Source organism: Streptopelia decaocto (genome assembly GCF_964273445.1).
Source record: "Streptopelia decaocto genome assembly, chromosome: 3".
Taxonomy (NCBI): Eukaryota; Metazoa; Chordata; class Aves; order Columbiformes; family Columbidae; genus Streptopelia; species Streptopelia decaocto.
In genome coordinates this window covers 47,167,416-47,179,487 of record NC_138656.1, presented here as the reverse complement: position 1 = coordinate 47,179,487, position 12,072 = coordinate 47,167,416, and the positions used below count along the sequence as shown (strand labels likewise).

The following is a 12,072-nucleotide window of genomic DNA, read 5'->3' as shown; positions in this document are numbered from 1 at the left end:
TCAGTATGTTCCACCACTTTACTGCTCAGTTTCCTCCTACAAAGCAAAGATTATAATGGGGTGTAAATGCATCTCTTCTAATTTTGATTATCTGATTATGTGATCCTTTAATTTCTTCAGCAGTATGCTGGATATCATTTCCATCCTCACTAAAATGTAAAAAAAAAAATTCTGATATAGATCTGTGTAACGCAACATGAAAGGATATTATAATAAACACACTTTTTACACCTTCTTTTCCCCAGAAAAACATTATCCTGATGGCACACAAGAAATTGTGTTCCCAGATCACACAGTGAAATGCCTCTATAGTGATGGATCCAAGGAAACTTTTTTCCCAGATGGTACAATAGTAAAAGTAGAAAAGTAAGTCTCGAGTTAATTACAGGAACCAGGCATTGGGCACAGGTACAATGATAATGGCATTTAAAACTGTGGTTGGATTCTGCATGGCTGGGAAATTTCCAGATGAAAGGAGAAATTATTTGTAAGATAACGAGGGTTTTGCTACAATGAGGCACTGAAAATCTGTTCACTTCCACCTTGGATGATAGATCACCATTTGTCACTGGCAAAGTGACTGTGAAATATTCCTCAGTTAGTTCCATGTAACTTTACACTGGTCAAGGTTACTGGGAGATGACCAGTCATCTATGTTAACAACAGGACTTCGGATGAGGACTTCTGAGCTCTATTGCTAGCTTTTTGGCACCCTTTCTGATCTCAGGCAAGGCATTTCATGTATTATCTCTCAATTTCTCCATGTAAAATGAGGAAAAATAACAATAGCACTTTCTTAGACATGCCTCTTCTGGGCTTAGGGAGGATCCTGTTGTAAAAGATTTCTTGCTTGCAAAGTGCCTTGAGAACCCTGTATGGAGAAGTCATGAAAAAGGCAGATCCCACCATTCATTAGGTATTATACTATGTACTGAAGTACTTTTGTATTGAAATCTTACTGTGAGATCAGATCTCTAATGCCAACCCACATAAATTCTGAGGTGAATTACAACGTGAGGAAGTTGTTATTTGACATTATTTTCCACTTCCATTGTGTCACATTAGATGGCTCAGTGAGACAGGTTAATAACAGATAGTGCCTTCTCATCGCTTAATTCATTGCTGTTTCTCTCAGGAATGGAGATAAAATAGTGACATTCAGTAATGGCCAAAAGGAGGTTCATACTGCGCAGTTCAAGAGGCGGGAGTACCCAGATGGCACTGTAAAAACTGTGTACTGCAATGGCAGACAAGAAACCAAATACTCTACTGGGCGAGTTCGAATCAAAGATGAGGAGGGTAATATCATCCTGGACAAGAGGTGATTCCTCCCATCCAAGGGCAGCACTGTATGTAAGTAGCTCAACCTATTTTCCCATCACATCAGAACTGTTCAGAAGATTTAAGCCTTGTGAAAAAGAATGGATGGATCTGTAGAGCTGAAATTTACTTTGGTTGGGTGACTGGTGCTCAGTGTGGAATAACTTTACCCAAATGAAATGTATTTCAAGTGAAACTTGAAGGAAGTGCAGTCATGTATGTCTCATTAAAATAAATGCCCATAGTACTTTTCATCGAAGTGTTTGTTTCATGATACTGATCACGCTTTCCCTTGTTTTTCCGCTAGTTAGTGACAAAAGGGGCTAAAATTAAGAAGCATGGCATAAGAACCTCAAATCTACAAAGTTTTTTGTATTTCAGTTCAGTGCTGCCTTCTGCTGACTAAAACAAATCTACATTTGTTTGTTTGGGATTTTGTTGTTGGTTTGGTTTGGTTGGGGTTGGTTTGTTTGTTTTGTGTTTTTGTTGTTTTTTCTTCCTTTTTCCTCTCTTAACCACCATTAAAAAGGTGGAAGCGACTGATGTTTTCGGTTTGGCTGGGTTCTTTGGAGCAGAAGATCCCAACGTGCATCAGGCCTTAAAATGAGCTGTACATTAGATCAAAACCTGAGCAGGAGTTCAGTGAACAGTCACACCTCTGGATGTCTCTTTCAATGTAAATGATTCAATAATTATATGATCATAATCTAAGAACTCTGTCTCACGCATTTGAAGACAAAATGTAATGTTTATTCAATTCTAGTCATTATTCTGGATGAAACAGCCCTCTTTTTTTCCTTCAGCACTCTTTCATCAGACCTCCTCTGCAATGCTTTGTTTTTGAATCAACCTCTCTCACTACTGCCTTTATTCTGACAGTAGCTGAAAAATATTTCTGGTCAGTGAATCCTTCCAGCCTCAAGGCTCTTTGGATTACACTTGATACCTAGGAGAACAAATCATTTATCACATGCTGCTTTCAACTGCCTTCCCCGTAGACTGCATGTCCATCATCTATCTTGAATTTTTCCAAAGCACTGAAGCATTTCCCTTGTAGACTTCAACTTATTCATTACCTGCCCATTGACTAAGGTGGCCAATTATCTGCTCATGCCCTTCAATTTCCTTAGCAACAAACACACTTTCATAGCATGCTGCTTTAGCTTTTTCTCATACCTAAGTGCAAAATAATTGCAATATTATGGAATTTCTCTTTCTTCTCTTCAGTTTCTAGTAAGTCAGACTGTCAACAAATCAACAAATCACAGAGGATCTTTGGAAGAAATGGATTGAATACAACAAGAAGCATTGCTAATATTGATCATACATATGCTGCAGTTTATTAATTTAATCATGATACCCTGAATATCCATGCAGTTTTGATGTCAGCTGGCGTGATTATAGAATTGCATTGTTTTTCCTATACTTGTGTATAACAAAGGAACAATTTCTAAACCTGTTCTTTTCACTAATGAAATATTTAATATATTTTATGTGTATTGTAAAAAGAATCTCTAATTAAAAGAAATCCAAGAGATTATTCTTTTCCACGTGTTTCATCAAGAATTTCAGTTCAGTGATGCCTTTTACTCACTAAAACAAATCTACATTGTTTATTTTTTTTTTCTTCTCAATTAAGCATCACAAATGAAGTGAATGTGATTAATGTTTTCAGTTTGGCTGGGAAACTAGATGTGATACTAATGTTTTGTAGAGGATCACTGTTTTTATTCCCAGGAATTCCTTTTAACAAAAGGTCCCTGTTCTCCAGTTAATATGCTGACATTCTCTTTGTTTCCATAGTAATAGAGAAAACAGGCTTTATTTGCAGCTTTTAGCCTTAAATCACCATTTGCCATTCAATAACCTGTGTATATAATCCCTTCCAATTGTAAATCAAATAAGGAACTATTTTATTTGTATGCTGCTTGCTCCTTGCTTCATTAAGGACTCTCTACTGCACTTGGAGGAAGCACTGGGATTCTGGAATAACGAGGCCTGCAATCCTGCAGAGGTGTAATACACGAGGGACATTTGCAAGGCAGTCTGTAAAACTGTGTTTGTGTAGACACACGTGTGCAGGCACCGTGCTGATGTGTGCAAACATGTTGCTGACGTGTGCATTGCCCTGGTTGATGCCTGCTTACAGGGAGCTTGTGATGGTACCCAAGTATGGGCCTGGTTCTACTTTCTGGCATATCAATGGCAAAACTTCCACTGGTGAAATCAAAACGTGAGACTACTAGAGATTTCATGGTACTTTTGTCAACCAGTGTTTGGCCACGATTTTTACCAAGATGTCTTTTTTGGGTAATATTTTATAGCATAATAGCAAATGGATTATTGAAATAAGGGGCACAAATTTGGTTTGAAAAGGAGGAGACAGAAAACCACCTACATAAATGCCAGGTATAAGTGGGAGTCCTACACAGACCAGTGATGACACATGCTACATTATTTTTCTTAGGCTGATTCTCACAACCTATCTCCTCCGCCTCCCACTTGCATTAGTGAACCAGAAGCAGTAATGACCCTACCAGCTATAGTTCATTGTTGTAGGAAAGCAATCCAATTTAAGTGTTACTGCATATGTTCTTAAACTGTAGCAATGCACATATCTACTTTACTATGGTTTTTGTCCTAGAGGGTTCATAGTGAAAATAATTTATGAATCCTTCAGGGAGACAGAACAGTTGGGAAACCCCACTTTTCATCTTTTCACAGGTTTTCTGGCATTAGCGCAAGGCTGCTACAGCCATTATTTGGCCTCAATTTTGATTCAAATTTAGAATATGCTCCAACTTCTGAACAGTTACTTCCATTCAAACAGCTAAGGACAACAGAGATGCACAAGGGCAGGGCAGTATTTTGACCATAATTTCAAAGGCTTCAGTTCAGCATTAGTATTTTTCCATGCACAGTTGATAGCAAAAGTTTTATTGCAAGCAAAACAAAGCTGCCTAACCACTGTACCCACCAGGTGGCTAATTCAGAGCCTGCGAGAGATCCAGTCTTCCGAATGTGACGTCTGCCTCTACTACCTTGGGAAGCCTAATTATTTCTTTATTAAGAGTTTTTCTGAAACAAAACACTGGAGCAGCATATATATCTTTAAACAATTACTTTCTCTAAGAATTCCTACAGAATCCTACTGGTAATAAAATGGAAGTTATTTCATACTGTTGTTTCATACAATGTAAAATTAATTTCTGGAAATGAATGCTGGGAAGCTCACTGGATTCTTTGAAAACATGATAATTTTGTGTCATTCATATTACCTGCACCTTTGTAAAGTGAGTGCATGTTGAAAGTTCCCCATGTAAAGTGACTGGTTTTCCAAGCCTTAAAGCACCCTTAGTTCAGAAAAGAAGCAAAGATCATGGAGAAAAATAATAAACAAAAAAAAAGTAATTTCTGAGAATGTTTTGAGAAATTAAATTCTCCATTTTTATTCTAGGATTACTTTAATATTGCAAGAATTACTTAAAAAATTAGTATTTTAATTTTAAAAAATAATCTTTCATGGTAATTGCTAAATTACAATTTTAAAATTGTGTATTGTTTGAGATATCTCTCTTTTTAATTCAGTTTCAGTGTACATCTACCTCCTTCAAGCTGAAGTTGTAATTTATGATATGGCTATGCAACCTACCACCATGAATTTACACAGAAGTTAAACATCCTACCCTTTTCTTTGTGTTCTGCTCTTTTGATGGTAACTGTTTGCTCACTAATTTGTTTATTTCCTTTATGATGCTCTTTACATCTGTCCCATCCTTGGAAGCTTGAAGTGCAGCTTCATTGAAAGGAAAAATAAGGACAAAATCTCCTACCCGGGGGATAGGTCTCTGGTCTTTATCAGAAAGGAAATAGGGGCGTGTGGTCAACTTGCACTTGCAGAAGTCAGGTGTAGGTAACCAGTGGCTCAGTTGGTCAGATTTGTGTGGAAAATACCGAGCTCCTTGGAGTTGCTTATTTTTAGCCTCAGCTTTTTCTGGGGAGGGTGTTTTTGGCATGTTCATTCTTTCCCGCATCTGTGAAGTCAGTGTTTTTCTTGGATATGCTTTGGCGGTTTTCTTGCTTGGGGTAGCCACCTTACCGGTTGATCCTCTTGCAGCCTGCAGGGCACGTTGTACAGAAGAAGCAGAAGTACATTTAGCTACTTTTTGGCAAGTGAGTAAGCCAGGAGCCTCCCTGGTGGCACTCTCACCCGCTGCGCTCCAGGGCACCCGTCTTCTACCAGCCTTTGTCCCGGCCACTTGGTTTTGCCTGAAAGCATCGATCTGTCTGTAGTTCAGCAGTTCAACAATATCATGAAGAAGTTTTCTCTTCACAGTGTCATCAGTGGAACAGTCTAAACGCAAGGCTGGGTTGTAGTTGACTTCTAAAAGCCATGGCTTGAACTTCTCATCAATCAGGATGTCAAAGCCAAAGAGCTCAAAGCAATTGGAAGCCACTGGTAAAGGGGTTACTGCAAGCAGGGTGAGAATCACTATGTTATTGATCTTCTGCCAGAGGAGCATGTCATCAACACCAAATATTCGAAGGTAAGAACGAAATTTGCTGAATGTCCATTTGCTGCCACAGCCAATGCCTTCCTTATATTTTTCATATGAAGCCCCGTATTTGTTGATGCTGGTGTTCGTTAGGTGGGCATAGACGTTGTCCAGAGAACCAAGGTCAAACTTTTCAGTAGCAAACCTCACCAGTCCTTCTTCATAAGTGTAAATGGTGAGGGGGCAAAAACTGGTGACACAGACATAGAGGCGCAGATCCAGTTTATACCCTGAAATGAGCAAAGGGTTGCTAATGTACTTCTGCACAATAACTGTACAGTCATATACTAAGTCTTTAATGTCTTGGAAAATCAGTATGCCTCTTCCCCGGGAAAGACCCACAGGCTTGCAAATCCAGTAGCTAGATCTTCTGCCTACTGACTGCCTCTCCTTGCTGTATTCTGATAAGAATTTGATGTAGTCATTGGGCATGATGAACGCCACTGGACTAAATTCATACAGAGCTGATCCGTATGATCCCCTCATACGTTTCAGATGCCTTGCCAAATAGTCTTTTCTGGTGATCCGGACGGCTTCTGGGTAGTGGTTGAGCCTCTGCCAGGGTTTAATGCTGTGGTGGTCTGTCATACGGAAAGGTGAGTTCCGCCAGTACAGGTTCCAGTCGGCATCATCTTGCTCCTCTTTGTCAAATTCAGTCCAGCCGCGCTCCAGTAAAACCTCACGGACTACTGCAGGGGCATTCTCATGGAGACGGAACACCAAAGGCCTCCAGATCTCTCTTGTATCATAGTCATGGGCCATCATTTCCATGTTACTAGCTGAAAGGAAACCGAATCGCCAAAGGAAACAATGAAACCAATGCCACAGATTGTGCTAGCAGGCATCACCCTTACTGTACTCTTAATGCCATCACTGCCAACATATGAGCAAAGCATGTCGCCCCATTTGTTTCTATGGTCCACAACTGAGAAGTCAAAGGCTGTGTTTCAGCTCAAAGTTATGCAAAAGGGCATAAATTCCAGATAGCTGTAAGGCAGCACAAAGCATTGATTGCTGCAGAGCTATATGTCTCCACCCTTTATTTACTTTTTTCTTTGAGGCAGCTTACTAGAGCAGTAGTTATCTCAAAGCTTCTCTTATTCTTAGATACCTAAAATTTTCTTTTGGTTGTTTTTTTTTTTTTCTTTTTGCAACTGCCTTCAGCTTAACAGTCATAACTTTGCACTGCTGAGACATTCTGCTAATGTGTTGTGTTATCCTGCTCTGAGTAAACTCAGTTAAGATTATAAAGTCCGATGCAAAACTGGCAGACAGCAGGAAAACACATATTGATATCAATGCTCTTTTCCTCCTTTGACACGAGCTGATTTAACTCACTGATAATGTTCTGCTATTCCTCCAGTGAGCTCCTCTCAGATCCTGAAAAGTAGGGCACATTCTTGTCTCATTGCTTTCCTCTCAAGACAACAATGTTCCATAGAAACATACGTAGGTTTTGAATGAAATACCATTTCCCATTATCTATAGTGGAAGTAGATTATGGTCCCTGTCTATTTTAATGGGTAAGAAACACATTTTGAGTTATTTTGGGCATAGCAATTCTCATATAAACAGTTCATGAAGCGTGATTTTCCCTCCCCAGCTAGTTCAAACTAAAACATGTCCTACTGGCTGGTGGCACAGGGGGCAAAAAAAAGTCCTCTGAACCTGTAGATTTGAGAGTGCTGCTGTCTCTCTCAGTTTTAATTTCCTGAAACCCTGTAAACCTACTCCGTGAGGATTAAACTTTGTATTTGGAATGGAGAGTGTCTTGGATGAAAGAAGAATGTTTGTGCTGAGGACCATTCTGATACAGTATTAACATACTGACCTTCACCTCCTTTCAGAAAATAGCAAGCATAAGATACAAAGTGGGTGAGACATACAGTAGATACAACTCCTTTTACATCCTACTACCAAAGTGATATCCTTGCTTTCTTTTCAGGTTGAGTTTTAGACTCTGGAATGAGTCTTCCAAACAATTACAGAAACCAAGGGAATATGTCACATCTGAAAGTACCCAAAGCAGTGTCCAGCTGAGTTGGCCAGGGGTGCTTTTTCTGTGGAAAAAATTATGGTTTGTTGAAATGCAAAGCTTTTTTCCAGAGAACAAGAGTAATCTTTTGCCAAGCCTTTGGTCCAGGATGCGAGGAATGAGGCTTCTATTGGAAGTGGACCTCAGGCCTCACTAATGGGCTGAGACTGTGGCCAAAATCTGAATTTCTGTATAAGATGACTTTTTATATTCCAAAGTAATACAATAGTGATATGAATGTATGTAATGATGTTTTACAGTCAGATTTGCAGTACCATTCCATCTCAGGTTTAAGCTAGTGTTGGGAGGGAGCAAGATCTAGATAGCACTGGGATTATTTCTCTGAATCTCCTTAGAGATCAGAGATTCCCTCCTTGTACAGGCAGCAGTTGAATTCTCCTTAGTGAGAGCTTTCCTTGGGTGAGTGGTTTATAGGAACAGGAGAGAGAGATGATAAGTAGGTACTGAAGTGCAGTCATGATCTAACAGGACTTACATAAAGCACCACGAAGGGGTAAGCAGTCTTGCTGTGTCTCTCGCAGTCACTGCTTCTTTACAGACCTCAGAAAGTTGGTGGCTTGCTGCATAGCTTGCACAGAAACCTAATGTGGTGGACTCAGGAAATGTTTGTTATCTTCACTTCCACTTTCTTTCCAGGGAGTTCTCTTTCCTGTCTGCTTATTAAACAGCACTATGTCACACAACAAAATGAAAAAAAAAAAATAGAGAAAACTAAACAGGTTTTATAGTAGTTGATTCACAAACTTGGGCAAGTATAACAAATTAAAAAAATTATGTAACTGAAAGTAGCCATGCTAAGCATTTGGATGTGTCAACTTATAGACTGCTGTTAGCTTTGTCTTTTCTGTGCTGCTCAACATTGCTACTAGCAGGTTTCAGTGAAAAGCACTGTTGTACACAAATCCTGTGCCATCACACTCTCCACTAGGTAATAATGAATTAAGCTGTTAGTAATGTCTGAACAATGAAGCCTTCTTTGGTAGTTTGTTCATGCCAGCTTGTATTAACTGAACATCTTTCACACCTCTGGCATGTGGGGAGTACTTTACAGGTAATTGGTTCCAATTCCCTGGTAATTAAGTGTAAAGAAAATAAAATATTTCAACTAACAAAGAGCACCTATCTGCTTTTAAGGATGTCATATCATATAAGCAGAAGCTCTTGAAGTGCAATTATGAAACAGTAACTCTAGGATAAAGCATTGGTCTAAATGAATGAACACAAATTTCACTACCTATACTCTGTATAAACATGTGCCCAAATGAACATCCATCTCCTCATTAGCCTGCATTCCCAAGGGCTTTGTGTTCAGCCCACTCCTTAATAACTTGGAAACCCACTTGTGTGTTTGCAGACATTTTTCCATAACGCAAAAAATGCTACAGCTGTTTCTGACAACATTCAAGTTTAACACATACCTAACGCTGCTGCCAAGTGGCACCCAGATGCAGAGACCTTCCCCCTGAGGACAGCAGGACGCTGTCATCTGTGACCTCACGGTTCCGAGCCCATGGAGTTGTGCTGATGTCACAGCAGCAGACCCTGCACCAGCATCCCATGGGAAGTGCTCAGGTGAGCTGGGGCTTTGTGCTGGCCATGGCTGCTGCCAGCAGTTCATGTGTTCCAGTCACTCAGTTTTACACGGAAGGGAGGAAATACGATCCTTAATGGCTAGGTATCAAATGTGGTGGTTTGCCAAGCTAACATGGAATGTCTCTGTGTAATTAGACTCAGTAGACTGACTGGTGCTTTTTCATGTCAAGTGTTTAATTCCTCAGAGTGACAGGCCACAGCACAGGTCTGGTAGCTGCCTGCCTTGAGATTTAATTTCAGAAATACCCATTTTAATCATTTCTTGAAGCGATGGCTTCTGTCTGGCACATCACCCAGGTCCGCCCTGTCTGTCTCAGGCTGAACAGCTTCCTCCCAAAACTCGTAGGCTGGCGCCGGGTTGCAGGCAGGGTCCGGGGCTGCTCACCCACCCGCAGCCGCGCACCCACCCGGGCATCTCTGCACACACGCTCCGAGCGCCCGCAGCCTCTCAGCGCTGCGACGCTGCCAGCAGCACCAAACGCACGTCCCCGAGGGGGCAGAAGCGCGGCTGAACTGCTGCACATCGCGCTCAGCTTAGCAAAAGTGTTAGTATTTAAAGCCGTGGCCGTTAGTTATGCCGGGGCGGGGGCCCGGCCGATCTCCCCCCACCGCCCCGCCCTGGTCGCACATCGTACCTGTGCCCGCCGGGGCCCGGGGGCCTTCCCCGCTTTCCGCCCGGAGCGCTGCCAGCCCCGCCGCCTGCTCCGGGCCACCCCCGGGCGGCGCCGGCGGAAGGGCCGGCGGGCGGGCGCGGTCCGTTGCCTGGTGATGGGGAAGGGCGGGGGCGGGCGGCGGGGCGCGGCACAGCTCGCCCCGGCTGCTCCGGGCCTTCCCGTGCAGGGCCTGGGGCTGTTGTTTTAACCGCCCGAAGCCTTTTAACCCGAGCCGGCCTGGGAGGGCGCACACCCAGGGAGCCCAGAAGGATGAAAACCCATCAGTTGCGGCTCCCCCTTCTCCCACCTCAGTCCTTACCTGCTGCCCTTGCTTATGGTGCTCTCTTCTCCTTATTGCCTTTATAGTAAACAAACCCACATAAATTCTATAACGGTGTGCTGTCCATGCATAATGATATCCTATATGGCAGTTTCTGTTTAGATCATATCCAAGACAGATGGGCAGCTTTATCCTCCCTCTGTTTTAGGAGTAAGCACGTTCTCTGCATTGCCACATATAGCTGTGGTTTTCATCACCAAGGCAATGGAGTTTTTCCTCGCGCTACCTGTGGAATGAAAAAGTTGGTTTTCCCCTTATTTTACAATTGGGAAAATGACTAAAGTTCTGTGACAAAATAAAGAGTGGAAACAGCTCCCCAAACTGCAGGCCACAAGGTCCTGTCTCCCATGTTGACTCTGTGTTGGTGACACTGGGCTTCTCTCCAAAGTCAGAACACCTCTTTCTTGCTCCTTGGTGTCTCCTCACATTTTCAGCTGGAATCTATGGAGTGAGGAGTCATTGGCGGGGATGCCGTTGCTGAATTGTACTGCAGACAAATCCTGGGTGCACAGAGTACAAAACACATAAGGAGGTGTGCTGGGTTCATCCTGGCCACCAACAAAGCACCCACCTAATTGCTCATTCACGCCCCTGACCAACAGGATGGGGGAGAGTGTCAGAAGAACAAAACTGAGAAAACTCATGAGTCAAGATAAAGACAGTTTAATAAGTGAAGCAAAATGGCATGTGCAAGCAAAGCAAAATAAGGAATTGAGTCAGTACTTCCCATCGTCAGGCAGGTGTCCAGCCAGTTCCCGGAAAGCAGGACCTCAGCATGTGTAGAGGTTGCTTGGAAAGAGGAGAATTCAGAGATCTCTGTTTCACTGTTATTGAGGTGAAATCAAGTTTCTATATGGGATGGAAGCAGAGCAAGGTGAGAATCAGCAGCAGCCTAACAAATCCATCTGTAATCTCTGGGTAGCTGGGAGGCCATCAGGATTCTGCAGCCACAATAGTTTTGCCATTTGTATTTCCAACAGAGAGATTAACAGCACACTTTTGAGCTGACAGGGCAAAGGCACAAGAAAAAGGTGGATCTGTGAGGGAGCCCACCTGTTGGCTTCTTTTCTGCAGTACATAATAAATTCTCTTTAGTTGTAGGAGACCTGGAAAAGAAGCTTACCATATTAAAAGCCATGAAGCAACACAGGGGAAGTCTGGAGGGGAGTTCAGGTTCTCGGGAACAAGAAATATTAGAGAGATAGTAAAGTAGCATGAAATATACTGTTACTTAAAAGCCCTAACAATTTGGGGATTTTTTTCCACATAAATTGATATTGATTTCTATCATGCTGTCACACCATATGGTGCCTCATCCTCCTGTTATGGCTGATAACTGAGAAGTAGTTTCAAGTGTTAGCTTCGTGACATGCAGCAACTTAACTAGCCATGTAGTTTATTCTGAGGGGCAGCACTCACCTTTGAGATGAACAGCATTTGTCTCCAATTTCTTTTACGCCGTCTGCCTCACACAGAGGATCTGATCATAGTGTCATTATCAATAATGATCATGATATCTATGCAGTGTTTTCTCATCAAGATGTAGGGACACTG

The 12,072-nt window shown here is 42.1% G+C and overlaps 1 protein-coding gene across 3 annotated transcripts; it reads right to left on the bottom strand.

Annotated features, from left to right (window-relative positions):
* Window positions 1-4,660: 4,660 nt before the first annotated feature.
* Window positions 4,661-10,243, bottom strand: TTLL2 (tubulin tyrosine ligase like 2). Of its 3 annotated transcripts, none has more exons than XM_082048133.1 (3): window positions 10,161-10,243; window positions 8,408-8,602; window positions 4,661-6,655 (listed from the first exon to the last, which is right to left on the bottom strand). In XM_082048133.1, exon 3 carries the CDS (start codon window positions 6,645-6,647, stop codon window positions 4,983-4,985), a length of 1,665 nt encoding a protein of 554 aa, XP_081904259.1. In that variant the 5' UTR covers window positions 6,648-6,655; window positions 8,408-8,602; window positions 10,161-10,243; the 3' UTR covers window positions 4,661-4,982. The 3 variants fall into 3 exon arrangements, with proteins under 3 accessions (XP_081904259.1, XP_081904258.1, XP_081904260.1); XM_082048132.1 differs by having other exon boundaries at window positions 8,408-8,585; XM_082048134.1 differs by lacking the exon at window positions 8,408-8,602 and having other exon boundaries at window positions 10,161-10,242.
* Between the last annotated feature and the right edge of the window lie 1,829 nt (window positions 10,244-12,072).